We start from the raw sequence: 13,692 nt of genomic DNA on the forward strand, positions 1-13,692 counted from the left end.
TCATTCACTCACTCACTATTCCCTTTATAGTGTTTATTAAATAGTGAACTATATAGGGAATGACCAAACGATTTTTCGGACACTCATTGAAAACATTGTTGCGTCAGTAGATGATATTTGTGTGACGGAGGCGGGCGTGCCCAGTATCATGTAAGCAAACTGAAACAAAAATACTTTTAATTCGTCCCTGAAACAAACCAAAGCCCGCTCCATTTTTCCTTTTCAGTTTTCGCGGGTCCTTCTGCTTCTTCTTATCCTCCTCCAGGAAAACACGGCCGCGTTGCATTGTGGTATACTGCAGTAAAGGGTACATCATATGTACGCTAAAATTAGCTGTGCATTGTGGGTATTTTATAGTGGACTGTATATTGAATGACATTAACCGCAGAGAATTCAAACACCACTACAAAATGGCGAACGCACTATATCGTCAACAATTTCCGTGATAGGGAACGGTTTACCAACACAGCTACTGTATTGTGATCTTATTGTCATCATGGATTACAGAGTACAGTACCTTGCTGCCGGGCTACCATTTGCTGTCAGAAACTGTTTGGAAAAGGGCAGGCACTTTCAAAAAAATACCTGGCAGGTGATTGGCTGAACCATCTGTCTATCATGTCCGCCATTTTTGTGTACTACTGTGACAGTCTTGGCCTACACACACCTAAATCACGCCTGTAGCTGCTAGTAGCTCCTCAAAGGATGCTGATTGGTTTCGGTCCAGTGGTAGTTCAGACATAAACGCTTTACTTAAAGCCTGAGAAGATGGTTTTTTGTGTGATTTGTTAACCCATGATTCTCGAGTGATTTCGTAATATCCCTAGAATCCAGCTGTCGTGCAAGGTAAACATTACCCTCTGTCGGTCTGGCATGTGGGCACTTATCAACACCTGAATTTATACTTATGTGACATTAGCAGCTACCAATGCTTTGCTCTAATAACGATAATATTGTGAAGAGCAAGCCAAAGGCCTGTACCCACTTTTTTCTGTATTGTGTATAACTTTTTTCATCCTACTCCTTGCTTATTATCCCCTGTCTACATCCGTGTCTTGATGTATTGATTTTTGACTTCAGTTGTCCTCTAGCAGAACGGTTGTTTTCTTCATGTACTGTTGTAGTAGTTTAAATCTTACTGCACAGCACACCTAAGGTTAGAAGTTAATATTTATTTCTTTATTAGATAACTCTTAAATTTATTAGATAAATCTTTTCTTTGGTGCATAGCCTACAACACATTTCACACCGAAGCCTCCTAAGGTCTGCTCATCATGTTTTATGCATTTATTTGCATCATGTTAAAAGGAATATTTGAATATGAAGTTTGAGGCCACTATTATACTTTTTCCCATGATCGAGTGTGTTATATAGGTTCTTGTGTATGTAATAGATGTATAAAGTACAAATAAAACATTACACTCCCACAAACAGCAGTTTTACTCAACTGCCTGAAACACCTCGCCCACATTCCATGTGCTGCCCATTGGTCCTGCCTGATCAGTGGCTAGTTTAAATTTGGTTGACCAATCACAACTGAGTTGGCCAGCTGACCAATCAGAGCAGAATGGGCCTTTCAGGAAGGCCTGGGCCAAGAACTCAGACAGAGTGTTTCCAAGGGGGTAAGCGAGCGTCCACAAAGTGTACCTCCTATGGAGCCATTTTGATGCTATCAAGCCATCACCCGCTGTTAGCATCCCATTGACTGCTATTCATTTTGGCGTCACTTTGACAGCGAATAACTTTACATCTGAAGCATTTAAAGACTCTACTTGTCCATTGTTTATTTCTAAAGAAACACGACAATGTATAAAAGGCTCCATTACCTCACGTTATGGCTCCGTAGCAGGCCTTTTTGTAAAAATAGGCTAACAACCACGCGACTTTCTGTCACATAGTCGAGGAATTACCGTACAGTACAGGAGAAGCTTGCAGGCAGTTTCAACTTACATTAGCTGTTTTGTTTAATTACTAATGTTAACTAGCATTTTAGTTAGCAATAATTAGCCTGTGCCTATGTTATCTCCTTACATATACCTACACTCTCCGTCTCTGCAAGATTTGGAATGATTGAGATTTCTCACAGCTACCAGAAGACTTACAACTTTCAGACAGGTTGCTCACGTCACATCTACGTCTTAAAGCAAAGTTGGAGGCTCAGCCATCACCAGAAAAGTGCTTCTAATAGACTTTACTGGTCTCCGTGGAAATGTACAGCGTGTCCATTTATTTTTCTGTCTGTTTCAGACAGAGGAGCTGCAGCAGTGGCCAGTATGTGAAACATAATGTGTTTTTTGAACATCAAAGCATGTAAACCTATTCTACCCCAAGAGTACAAACATGACTCAGAAAAAGGAGTATAATAGGGATTCTTTTAAACATGAAGTTAATATTGAAAGTTACTGTACAGTAATAAATGTCCATCTTGCTCCTTGTCCCTCAGTTATCGAAGCCGTCTCTCTTCAGGGGAGGAAGGAGGAGACCACTCTGGTGTCTAGCGGCTCCTATGTGATAGGAAACACCTCCCTGGACTTCCAAAGAGGGACAGACCGGCAGACACTCAAGACACACGGCCCACTCAACGCTGATTACATTATCAAGGTGAAACAAGGAAAAGAGGACAGGCTTAGGTTTATAGCAAAACAGCCCGGAGGACATATTTTATTAGAGATATACAACATACATAAATAAGTCTGTTGCTTAATATTTAGCAATGCACTGATTTTTCTTAATTAGATTGTGCGGCTGTTGCCAGTGCCACTAGTATCACTGCTGGAGAGGCCTGCCGAATTTAAACAGAAGTGAATCTTCCTATTTGTAATGACTGTATTGTTTATGTTGCAGTTTTAATGAAGACAAGCACTTGAGCCTAACAGGGCCTCCACACAGTCAGATGTCTTGCGAAGATAAAGGCATTTTGCAGTGACCCATTCTAACACCATTCTACATTTATAAAGGATGTGGTGATATTCTATATTTTCTTATCAGCAAATGAAAAGGCCCAAACCAACAATGAATGATTCCTGCTAACAAGTATTGTGTGTGTGTGTGTGTGTGTGTGTGTGTGTGTGTGTGTGTGTGTGTGTGTCCAAAGCCTGACATGTAGTTTACTCTGTGCCATAAAGCTCCATTGTTGTGCAAAAATGTCAGCGTGCCACACTGTGGCACTGGGTGACGCGTTCCGTCATCACCATGAACACACACAATGTAGTTTATTTTGACTCAATCACACACACACACACACACACACACACACACACACACCGTCTTGCTGCCATAAATACTCACCACAGCACCAAATGTGCAGCTGAAAATAGTCCCCAACAGATTTACTCCTGTTTGAGTAATGTTTGCTATAAACTACATCACTCATATTTTTCTTCTTTTAACAATGTATTTATTGATGTTTTGCACTAACAGGTAGTACATTACAACTTTTGTTAAACAAGCCGCCACATTCTTGATCCAAGCACCAATTGTAGGTGCCTCCATTTTCTTCCATATGAAAGCTATAGTCCTTTTTGCCTGCAGTATAGCAGAATTAATACATTTATATTCTTGGAGTTTCAGATTTGTTGGATTCAGGCACAGCATTACTCATATTCTTTATAGAATTACTGAGTCCTTTATAAAAAAATAGGTCAGTATTTGGGAAAATACGCTTATAGCTTTCTACCACGATACCAAATGTTGAAAAGCTAGCAAGATTTGAAAGTAGCATCTCCTCAGGGCTTAGGCAGGTCTAACCCAGCGGTGTCAAACTCAGTTTCACTAAGGGCCACACTGGAAAATAAGAATCACATCCAGGGCCAGACATGTTTAGTTTAGTTTAATGTTTTTATTTAATCGAAAAAGTCAAACATCTTTGACTGTATTACTACATGTCTCATATACTCTTCTCACTTACAGCTTGGTCAACATAAAGCCCCAAAAAAGTAACTTAGCCATCAAAGAAAAAAGGATGTAAAAAGCGAGGGAAAAAAGTTGGACAACACGCCAAAAAACGTCGACAAAAATGACAAAAACAATCAATCTGACAATTGTGATTTCCATTGAATCAGAGTACCCTGCCAAACTTCCCAGCCCTTGTCACATGACCAATTAATGTTTCAGTGATGACTATCCAAAATTCTCATACCATGGAACCAGCACTGGAATTGTTGTCAGACTGAGCCTATAAAAAATGTGTATTGTATTCGGATATATAATTAGTTTAAAATGAAAACAAGTGAAATTAATAATGAATGTGATGTTTAATTTAGCAGAATTACATTGTGTTGTTCTATCCTATCCAATATTTCCTAGATTTTCTATGCTGTGTTCTGACAAAATGCATAAATACAGACATTTGAAACATAAATTGTTGCAGATAAATTCACCAGCATGCAGGAAATGAAGTGTTTGATATTTAGTTCAACAGTGGACATCTCAATTCAAAACCCGTGTTCAACCCAAAGTTATGCCCTTGCATTCAGTAGTTTGGTCCACAAAGCCAAATCTTCAAAGTTGTGATGAACGACTTACACGCCATTTACATCATCAAAAGAAGAGCAGGGGTCTGTTGGAAAGCAATTGCTCATTTAACAATCTAAGGGAGCTCCTTGCCCTTTTGAAATGAAGAGGTGTAATTATTTCACTTACTGAACAACTCAAACATCAGCCAGACATTTCAGGGTGATGTTTGGCTATGACCTTAACTTGATTCTCAGATCCCTTCTGTTGCCCAGTCAGATATTTAACACTTTTAAAATCTTGCCAAAGTTCAGCCACTCCTTTGTTTATTTTTGTTGCAATGCTTCTAGCCAGCAGTAGGAGGAGAGATCACATGACATTCATTTGAGCACCTTTACAGTGATTACCCGTGCATTTCACAATGTATTTTAACATTATGCTAATCATATTGGACAGGGATCAGGACTTGACCCCGACTTGTATTTCGAATTTTATAAACCAATATTGGATAACATTTGATTTTTTTCCGCAATTTGGTGCCCCAACAGTTTGATTGTAATTAATTTATACCTTGCTGTCGTAAATATGGACACATGCAGGGTTTCCCCCAGAAAAGTTGTTTAGCCCTGTGGCCCAGACTGATGGCAGCATTAATGTAGAGCCCAATAGTTTCTGTTGTCTGTTAACAGAATTATGGACAGAACCGCAAAATTGAGAATTTAAAAGAGTTTAAAAGCTAACTAACCCCCAATTTCCACCAGCTACGTAACGGCGGCGGAGTCATTAGGTTTCCATTAAAGTCCGCAGCAATTCAGCACACGGCAGATATAAATAGGCTGTGGGCATTTTTTTGGAGAAAACCAGCAGAAGCAAAGTAGAAAAAAGAAGAATGATCTGAAAGTTGAATTGGAGGATTTCAGGTCTGTCAAGTCACATTAATACAGACTTCCCTTTTGAGTTCATTGGCCTTTAAAAATCAGATATCAATCTGTTCAACTGATTATTCATTATTTAGCACACGGCAGCGGAACAGGAAGTCGAGCACAGAAACAAAATAGTGGGTATTGACGGACGGCGGAGCATGGAGCCAATACGCAGACGTTCTGCATTCAGTGGAAATCTTATGGGAGTCTTATGACTACATCCAAGTTTCCAACTGAGCTGCCCCCCTGTCGTTTTAAAATACATATACAAATAATTGCCAGTGGCTTAGGCCTGGTGGGGGAAACTGGTATATACAGTACATCTGCATTTGTTATGATTACCTTACTTATGATTAAAAGCTAGCAAGTCCAAAACTTTGCTAACATCCAGACAGCAAGTCTGTCGCTCCTGTGACCACATCACTCTGGTTCTCCAGAATCTCCACTGGCTCCCTGTCCCACAATGAATAAAATTCATAGTCCTTCTACTCACTCACAAAGCCCTCCATAACCAGGCCTCTGCTCCTTCCAGGCAGCGCTGCCTGGAAGGCACCGTTGGGGGCAAAACACACAGATAAACACAACCAGGCCCCCTCCGAACTCACCAACTTTTTTTATAAATTTATTTTATTTAAACAGGGACAATGCACAAGTTAACATTAACCTTGTATAAGACCAAGGAGAGATACATGGTCTCCCCCCTCCCTCCCTCCCCAAACACATCCGCAACTGTACCAATCTGTCCATGTTCAAATCACATCTCAAAACCCACCTTTTTAGAGCTGCTTTTAATGTTTAATAATGTATTTATTGTAGTGAGTGAATTCTCATAGTATATGTATTTGTTATGTTTCCAGGATTTAAAGGACCAAAATTCAGGGAAAAGGCAGGTAGGCCGACAGAAGGTTTAAACTCAAGGATTTATTGAACAAAAAACGGCAGCACAAAGGCTGGAAAAAACACAGGGAAAAAAACTCAAGGAAAACTTACAAAACAACACATGGAAGAATCCAAAGTAAAGGCACCAGGCTTAGACACGCTGAAAAGGCACGAACAGACAGGAAGGAAACACAAATGGACAAAAAACAATCTGACAAGAGACAAGGGAAACACAAGGACTAAATACACTGGGTAACTAGGTAACGAGGGGCAGGTGACACAGCAGGTGAAACACATTAGGAGTGGCAGGGTAATCAAGAAAGGCGGGAAAACACAGGAAGTAAAACTAGACAAGACAAGACAGAAAACCAGACAATCAAAATGAAACAGAAATAAACCAACAGGAATACATAATACAAACAAGACAGAAAAGTACACAATCACAATAAGACAAAATAGGACCAAAATACCAGACAGAAATAGAACAAAATACAAAGCACAATACCGAAACCACAACAGTATTTTCTTTTAAAAACTCAGTGATTTTAAGTGTAGCAAGCCAGCTAAAATTACTAACTCGTCGAACAGCAACCAACCAGCTCGCCGTCTTTCGGTTCATCAGGAAACTCCGTAAATCAAAGAGAGTCTAGGCAAAGCAGCTGGAGGATATCAGAGGGAAAACCAGAAAACCTTTATCTCCATAAAATATAATCCAGTTTCACCAAAAATCAGTGACTTAGTGGGATAAAGTGTTAGCACTTCTCCCGGGGGATCGTACCCACTCGATCGCCAAAGTAACACAGTGCGCGAAAAGGCTTTCAGGGCGTTCCTTAGCATTAACTCTTCCCCTTGATTCTCATTAGTGGGATCCTCTAATTTACTGAGCTCAGCTTTGCTCTACTTTCCTCTCCTATTCTGTTTCATCATCTCCCCTACATTTCACTACTTTAACATGCTGATGTTCTTTATTCACCCTATATGCTGTGCAGATGAAGTACGGAGGATCCAAGGACACAGTTGTCCAGTTTCTCTTCTACCAGCCAATCAGGTACCAGTGGAGAGAGACAGACTTCTTCCCCTGCTCGGTCAGCTGTGGAGGAGGTGAGACCATCAGTCAGTCCACATTAAAGCTCAGTTCAGACCAAAGATTTGCGATGAGACGAGTTGATACTTGCAACATCTTGCAACAAGCTGGTCTGCAGCGTTCTAAAACCTGCCAATGAGACGAGACGGTGTATCATCTCTATAGCAACGACTCTTTGTACTTCCGTTCTAACTTCCGACTTTTAGGCTTTTTTGTAGCTGGATATATAATTTGTTGCGTCTAAATATGAATGTGGGACCATATAACGTTACCGTGCTTTCAGGCGGTCGTTGAGGCTCCGTCTCAAACTCTGCCATTTTTACCAGCAGTTTGTAACATACAAATAAAATGGATTATGGATCATTTAATTTCTAAAGTTTATAGCTGACTTTACCAGCTGATTTCTCTATTGGCTACTCCGCTACATTTCAGAGAGAAATATTGTACTTTTTACTCCACTACATTCACCTGACAGCTTTAGTCACTAGTTGCTTTACAAATTAAGATTTTTGCACACAATACACATGTAGTTTATAAAATATGATGTCTTATTATAAATTAAACTAGCCAACAATATAACGGCCTAAAGTCCAGTTGAAATGATTAGACCATTGAACTATTGATATCTGCAACGTTTTACAGCAACCTACACGCTTTCCTCCCCCAGGCTACCAGCTGAACTCTGCAGAGTGCACAGACATCCGATCCAACCAGACCCTGCCTGAGCACCATTGCAACAGCTATCCTGAAAACACCAAACCCACACCAAAACTCAAGGAGTGCAACATGGACCCCTGCCCAGAGAGGTAGGGATCATAACGAGCTTTTCATATACGGAGACGTCACAAAAAAACTTTTTAGCTAGCCTACTGCAGACGATAAGATATACTTTGAAAATAATACTTTTTTTAGCAAATGCTAGCATGAACACATTCTAGCACGTCCCTGTTAGATAGTAAGGTTAAACGCTGTAAACATATTCTTTGTATATCTTTACACTCATTCACCGAAAAGAACCAAGCAGGCCCGCCTTGTTGCACAAACTAAATGTTTGTCAGAACTCACCATTTTCAGAGTGTAGCTTGCTAGCTCGGAGGTTGTTGTAGTTTGTAGTAGATAGCAGAAGGGGAGGGCCTGGGATGTACCTCCGTTGCACCAGACTATTCTCACCTAAGCCTTGTAATGGTGACAAAATACATTTTAAATTAGTGTTTGGCAGAAGGAACTCATTGACATTAATGTGATAGCTTTCTGCTGCTCATAACAATATGCAGCAGCCTGTAGTTAGAATTAGGCTCAAAGAGTACAGAGAGGATGAAAATATTCTACTTAAGTAAAAGTACAATTACTTTGAGGAACTTAAGATGAATTAAAATTAACGGTATAAATATCTACTCAAGTAAAAGTAACAAGTAGCTCATTAAAAATGTTCTCAAAGTAAAAGTTACTATTTACACTTCATATCTTATCTAAAGTTATTACACCTATTTAACTAGATCGCAGTCTTTTGCGATTTGTTAAGGGCACAAAGCCAAAAAACAAAAAAAAAGCAACAAAAACCTTTAAAAAAAAAATCACATGTTACTTTTTTACTCAGTAACATGTGATTTAAAATGTAGCAAAGTACAATACTTCAAACTTAACATTCAGTAAAAATTACAGATTTAAAAAAAAATACTTAAAAAAATAAAAGTACACAAAAAAATACTCAGTAGCAAATAATTGTAATTAGTTACTTTCCCCCTCTGCCTGTGACGCAGCAGGCTTTGTTTGATCGATCTGATCGGGTAGAGCTCAGAGCTCAGAAATAGCTCATTATCTTCTTAGCTCAGCTCGATGCTTGTTTTATGAAGGGCTGGATCGATGGAGGATTTAATCACTAGGCTAAAGAGGAGGAATGCTAAATCAGCAGCACAAAGCCTTTTCTCTTGACACTCGTTTACCACTTTATTATAACCTTGAGGGCCAGACTGCTATTAATGCTCATATATCATATATGATTCTTCTGACCTCATGACTAGGGCTGCAATCTGGAGATCATAGTCTCATTAGTCTGGCACTGCCAGACCTTCCTCCACAGCGCTGCCGAGAAAGGTATGGCTAGCACACAGCATTCCTGGATGAGAGAAAAAAACGTGCTCTGTTTTTTTGGAATTTCTTTAAACCAATCACAATGGGCGGAGCTAAGAGCTAAGACGGAGCCACAGTGCCTCTGCAAAATAGCCTCGAGAAGGAACTTGTTTTGGTGGAACGTGTACGTTCAAAAGTTGTTTTAGTCGTGCAACAGAAAACTCAGATTGGACAGATAGTCTAGCTAGCTGTCTTGATTTACCCTGCAGAGATCTGAACCATAGTCCTCATGAATCCACCGGAGTTTAGAACGCCAACACAAAGAAAGAGGAAGGTGACGGACATCCGGCTGAAATGAGGGAAATCCGGTGGAATTTCCAGTAGAACAAGATAAATCCCCGAAGTGGAACATCGTGGATATAGACTATAGTCTCATAAACTTACGGTGTTGTTTGATCTTTTGTTTCCTCCAGTGACGGATTCAAAGAGGTGATGCCATATGACCACTTCCAACCTCTGCCTCGGTGAGTAACCATGACAATCCTTCATTTTAAAAGCTACTGTTGTCTTTTATTTATTTTTTTTATCATTTGACATATTTCCAGTGTGGACAGAGTGTTGGCTGAGATGCAACACTGCACTTTGTCAAACACACCAAACACTGTAAACACACGCCACGCGATCGAGATGGTCGCTTGTTTTTTGGACAGAATATCTGAAACTTGTTGGCACTTCTGGTCTCAGAAATAATGGAGCAGCACCACATTTATAACGTATTAGGTTTCCTGATTCTGCTATAGTGTTTCTAATATTTTAGAAGAAGGCGAACAACGAGCAGCTGACAGACAGAGAGTGAAGGAGAGAGAAATGATGATCTCACACAGACATACAAAAATATTCTACTTAAGTAAAAGTACTATTACTTTGATGAACTTAGTAAAGTTTACAAGTAAAATTACCGGTATAAAAATCTACTCTACTAAAAATCTACTAAAAAGTAGCTCATTTAGAATGTACTTAGAGGAAAGGTGTTGTGGTGTGTGGCGGGAGAGTGAGGACCCAAATGCAGAGAGAGCAGGCAGGCAGGCAGGCAAACATTGATGTGGAGGGTTTAATAAAAACAAAAAGCGGCAGTACACAGACTGTCACCGTGACACTCACACTCAAAACTCACAAAAACAAAACTGACGGGAAAAACATAGGCAGAAGCAAACTGACGCAGGCACAAACACAAGGCGCAGGGAGGAAACACAAGGACATGGCTACAAACTAAACAGGTACTGACACAAAAACGATCTGACACAAGACAAGGGGAACACAGAGGCTAAATACATGAGGTGATGGGTAAATCAGAAACAGGTGAGACAACAGGTGAAGCACATCAGGGCGGGGCAGGACAATCAACAAAGGTGGGAACAGAAAGCAAAGCTAGACATGACAAGACAGAAGACCAGACTATCAAAATAAAACAGGAAGCAGGACAAACAGACAAAACATGAGGACAACTAAACACAGAAACGTGACACAACACAGGACACAGTCAAGAGGGGATAAACACAATAAACAGGGAGAAAACTAAACAGAAATCTACAAAACCGGATACAGACAACAGAAATGAACCAACAGGTAACAGAAACTGAACAAAACGCAAAGCAAAACACCGAAACCATAACAGAACCCCCTCCTCAAGGGGCGGATCCCAGACGACCCAACAAAAAACAAAAAACAACCCACGTAGGGCAAGAGAGTCCGGAGGAGGGTCCAAAACAGTCACTGGGGGTACAGAGAAGACAGAGCACTGGGGGTACAGAGAACACAGAGCACTGGGGGCACAGAGAACACAGAGCACTGGGGGCACAGGGAACACAGAGAGCACTGGGGCACAGGGAACACAGAGAAAGAGGCCACTAGGGATAGGACACCTGGGAATAGGGACTGCGGGCTTACGGACTCGGACAGACTTGGACCGACTCAGACAACACAGACAGACGGGGAAGACACGGACGGAACACATGCAGACACGGACGGGACAGACGCAGATGGGACAGACTCTGACAAAACAGACCCGGACAGGACAGACTCTGACAAAACAGACTCGGACAGGACAGACTCGGACACAGACAGGACAGACTCAGGCAGAACAGACTCAGACAGAGACGGGACGGACTTGGACTGAACAGGGACACAGATAGTGAAGGGGACAGAGACGGGCACGGTGACAGGGACAAGGATGGGCACGGTGATAGGGACAAGGATGGGCACGGTGACAGGGACAAGGATAAGCACGGTGACAGGACGGAGACGAGCACGGTGACAGGGATGGAGACAGGCACAGTGACAGGGACGAAGACAGGCACAGTGACAGGGATGGAGACAGGCACAGTCTTAGGGGCGGTCTCTGGGGCGCCAGAGACCGGCAAAGTCCCAGAGGTGGTCCCAGAGGCCGGCGAAGTCCCAGAGGCCGGCAAAGTCCCAGAGGCGGTCTCATGGGAGCCGGAGACCGGCAAAGTCACAGGGGTGCTGGGCAGTGCTGGGACACTGGGCAGCTTGGGGACACTAGAGAGCTCAGGGACACTAGGGACACCAGAGAGCTCGGGGACACTAGAGAGCTCGGGGACATTACAGAGACTACCAGCTAGCTGGGACTCAGGAGAGCTGCTGGCTAGCTGGGAGTCGGGGGAACTGCTAGCTAGCTGGGACTCGGGGGAGCTGCTAGCTAGCTGGGACTCGGGGGAGCTGCTAGCTAGCTGGGACTCGGGGGAGCTGCTAGCTAACTGGGACTCGGGGGAGCTGCTAGCTAGCTGGGACTCGGGGGAGATGCTAGCTGGCCTGGACTCGGGGGAGATGCTAGCTGGCCTGGACTCGGGGGAGATGCTAGCTGGCCTGGACTCGGGGGAGATGCTAGCTGGCCGGGAGTCTGGGGGAAGGCCGCTAGCAGGCCGGGAGTCTGGGAACTCTGGGGGGCCGCCGCACGGCCGTGACTCAAGGAACTCCGGGGGGCCGCTACTAGGGTTGGGTACCGAAACTCTGTGCCAATAGGGAACCGGTGCCGACATAAACGGTAGTAACGAGACCGAATAAGAACGAAAGTTTCGGTGCCTCATTTCGGTGCTCGACTTTACACTACACCTGACAGCATGTAACGTTAGCCTACCTTTAGCTAGCAGCTGGATTAATCACGGTTAAAATGCTGACAGCTAACGTTAAACAGTGTAAAGTGTGACTGTATTTCACTGTGGAGGACTTCTACAGCGGGATGTAACAGTCTGCACTGCAGCGCAGCAGCTGCCGTTGTCGCAATTCATAAATATACAGTATGTTTATATGGTCGGAATTAAACAACACAGACGGTGCGTTCACTCGCAGCTGCCGTTGTCGGAATTAAACAACACAGACGGTGCGTTCACTTGCAGCTGCCATTGTCGGAATTAAACAACACAGATTCACTTAAAACAGGTAGCCTTGTGGTGCATTCACAGTAATTGTAAAATACCCTTTTCCCATCTGGGGTTCAACAACAATTTATTGGTGAAATAAGTTATTGTTATAGTTATTACATTATTATTAAATCTTGAATTTTGACCATGGCCTTAGCAATAAACAAGTCAATGACTGTTGTTTACTACACTTATTTTTTTTCTTCTTCTGAAAAGTACCGGTTCAGGCACCGTTTAGGCACCGGCACCGTTTTAAAAGTATCGATTTAGCACCGGAATCGAAAAAAAACCAAACGATACCCAACCCTAGCCACTACACGGCCGGGACTCTAGGGGGCTGCTACACAGCTGAGACTCTAGGGGGCTGCTAGCTAGCCTAGAGTCAGGGGGGCTGCTAGCTAACGGGGAGTCAGGGAGGTTCCTAGCTGGTGGGGAATCAGGGAGGTTGCTAGCTAACTGGGACTCTGAGAGGCTGCTAGCCAGCTGGGAGTAAGGGGAGAGGCCGCTAGCAGGCCGGGAGGCTGGGGAGAGGCCGCTAGCAGGCCAGGAGGCTGGGAAGGAGCTGTACGTCAGGCCAGGAGGCTGGGAAGGAGCTGTACGTCAGCCCAGAGGCAGGATAGCTGCACTGCAGCTCAGAATCAGGAGAGCTGCACGTCAGCTCAGGGTCAGGAGAGCCGCACGTCAGCTCAGGGTCAGGAGAGCCGCACGTCGACCCGAGGCCAGGAGAGCCGCACGTCGACCCGGGGTCGAGCGGCGGATCTGGGTGGCTGCACGTCAGCGGCGGATCCGGGCGGCTGCACGTCAGCGGCGGATCTGGGCGGCTGCACGTCAGCGGCGAATCCGGGCG

General features: G+C 43.2%; 1 protein-coding gene across 1 annotated transcript in view; it reads left to right on the forward strand.

Moving 5' to 3' along the window:
• Positions 1–13,692, forward strand: part of LOC114553580 (ADAMTS-like protein 3) — a 243,131-nt gene that overhangs the window by 213,277 nt on the left and 16,162 nt on the right. The window contains exons 9-12 of the mRNA XM_028574811.1: positions 2,444–2,601; positions 7,244–7,355; positions 8,006–8,144; positions 9,882–9,932. Of these exons, the coding sequence (XP_028430612.1) occupies positions 2,444–2,601; positions 7,244–7,355; positions 8,006–8,144; positions 9,882–9,932 (460 nt within the window). The remainder of the gene's footprint in view (positions 1–2,443; positions 2,602–7,243; positions 7,356–8,005; positions 8,145–9,881; positions 9,933–13,692) is intronic.

This window comes from Perca flavescens, chromosome 1, assembly GCF_004354835.1.
Source record: "Perca flavescens isolate YP-PL-M2 chromosome 1, PFLA_1.0, whole genome shotgun sequence".
In the NCBI taxonomy this organism is placed as follows: domain Eukaryota; kingdom Metazoa; phylum Chordata; class Actinopteri; order Perciformes; family Percidae; genus Perca; species Perca flavescens.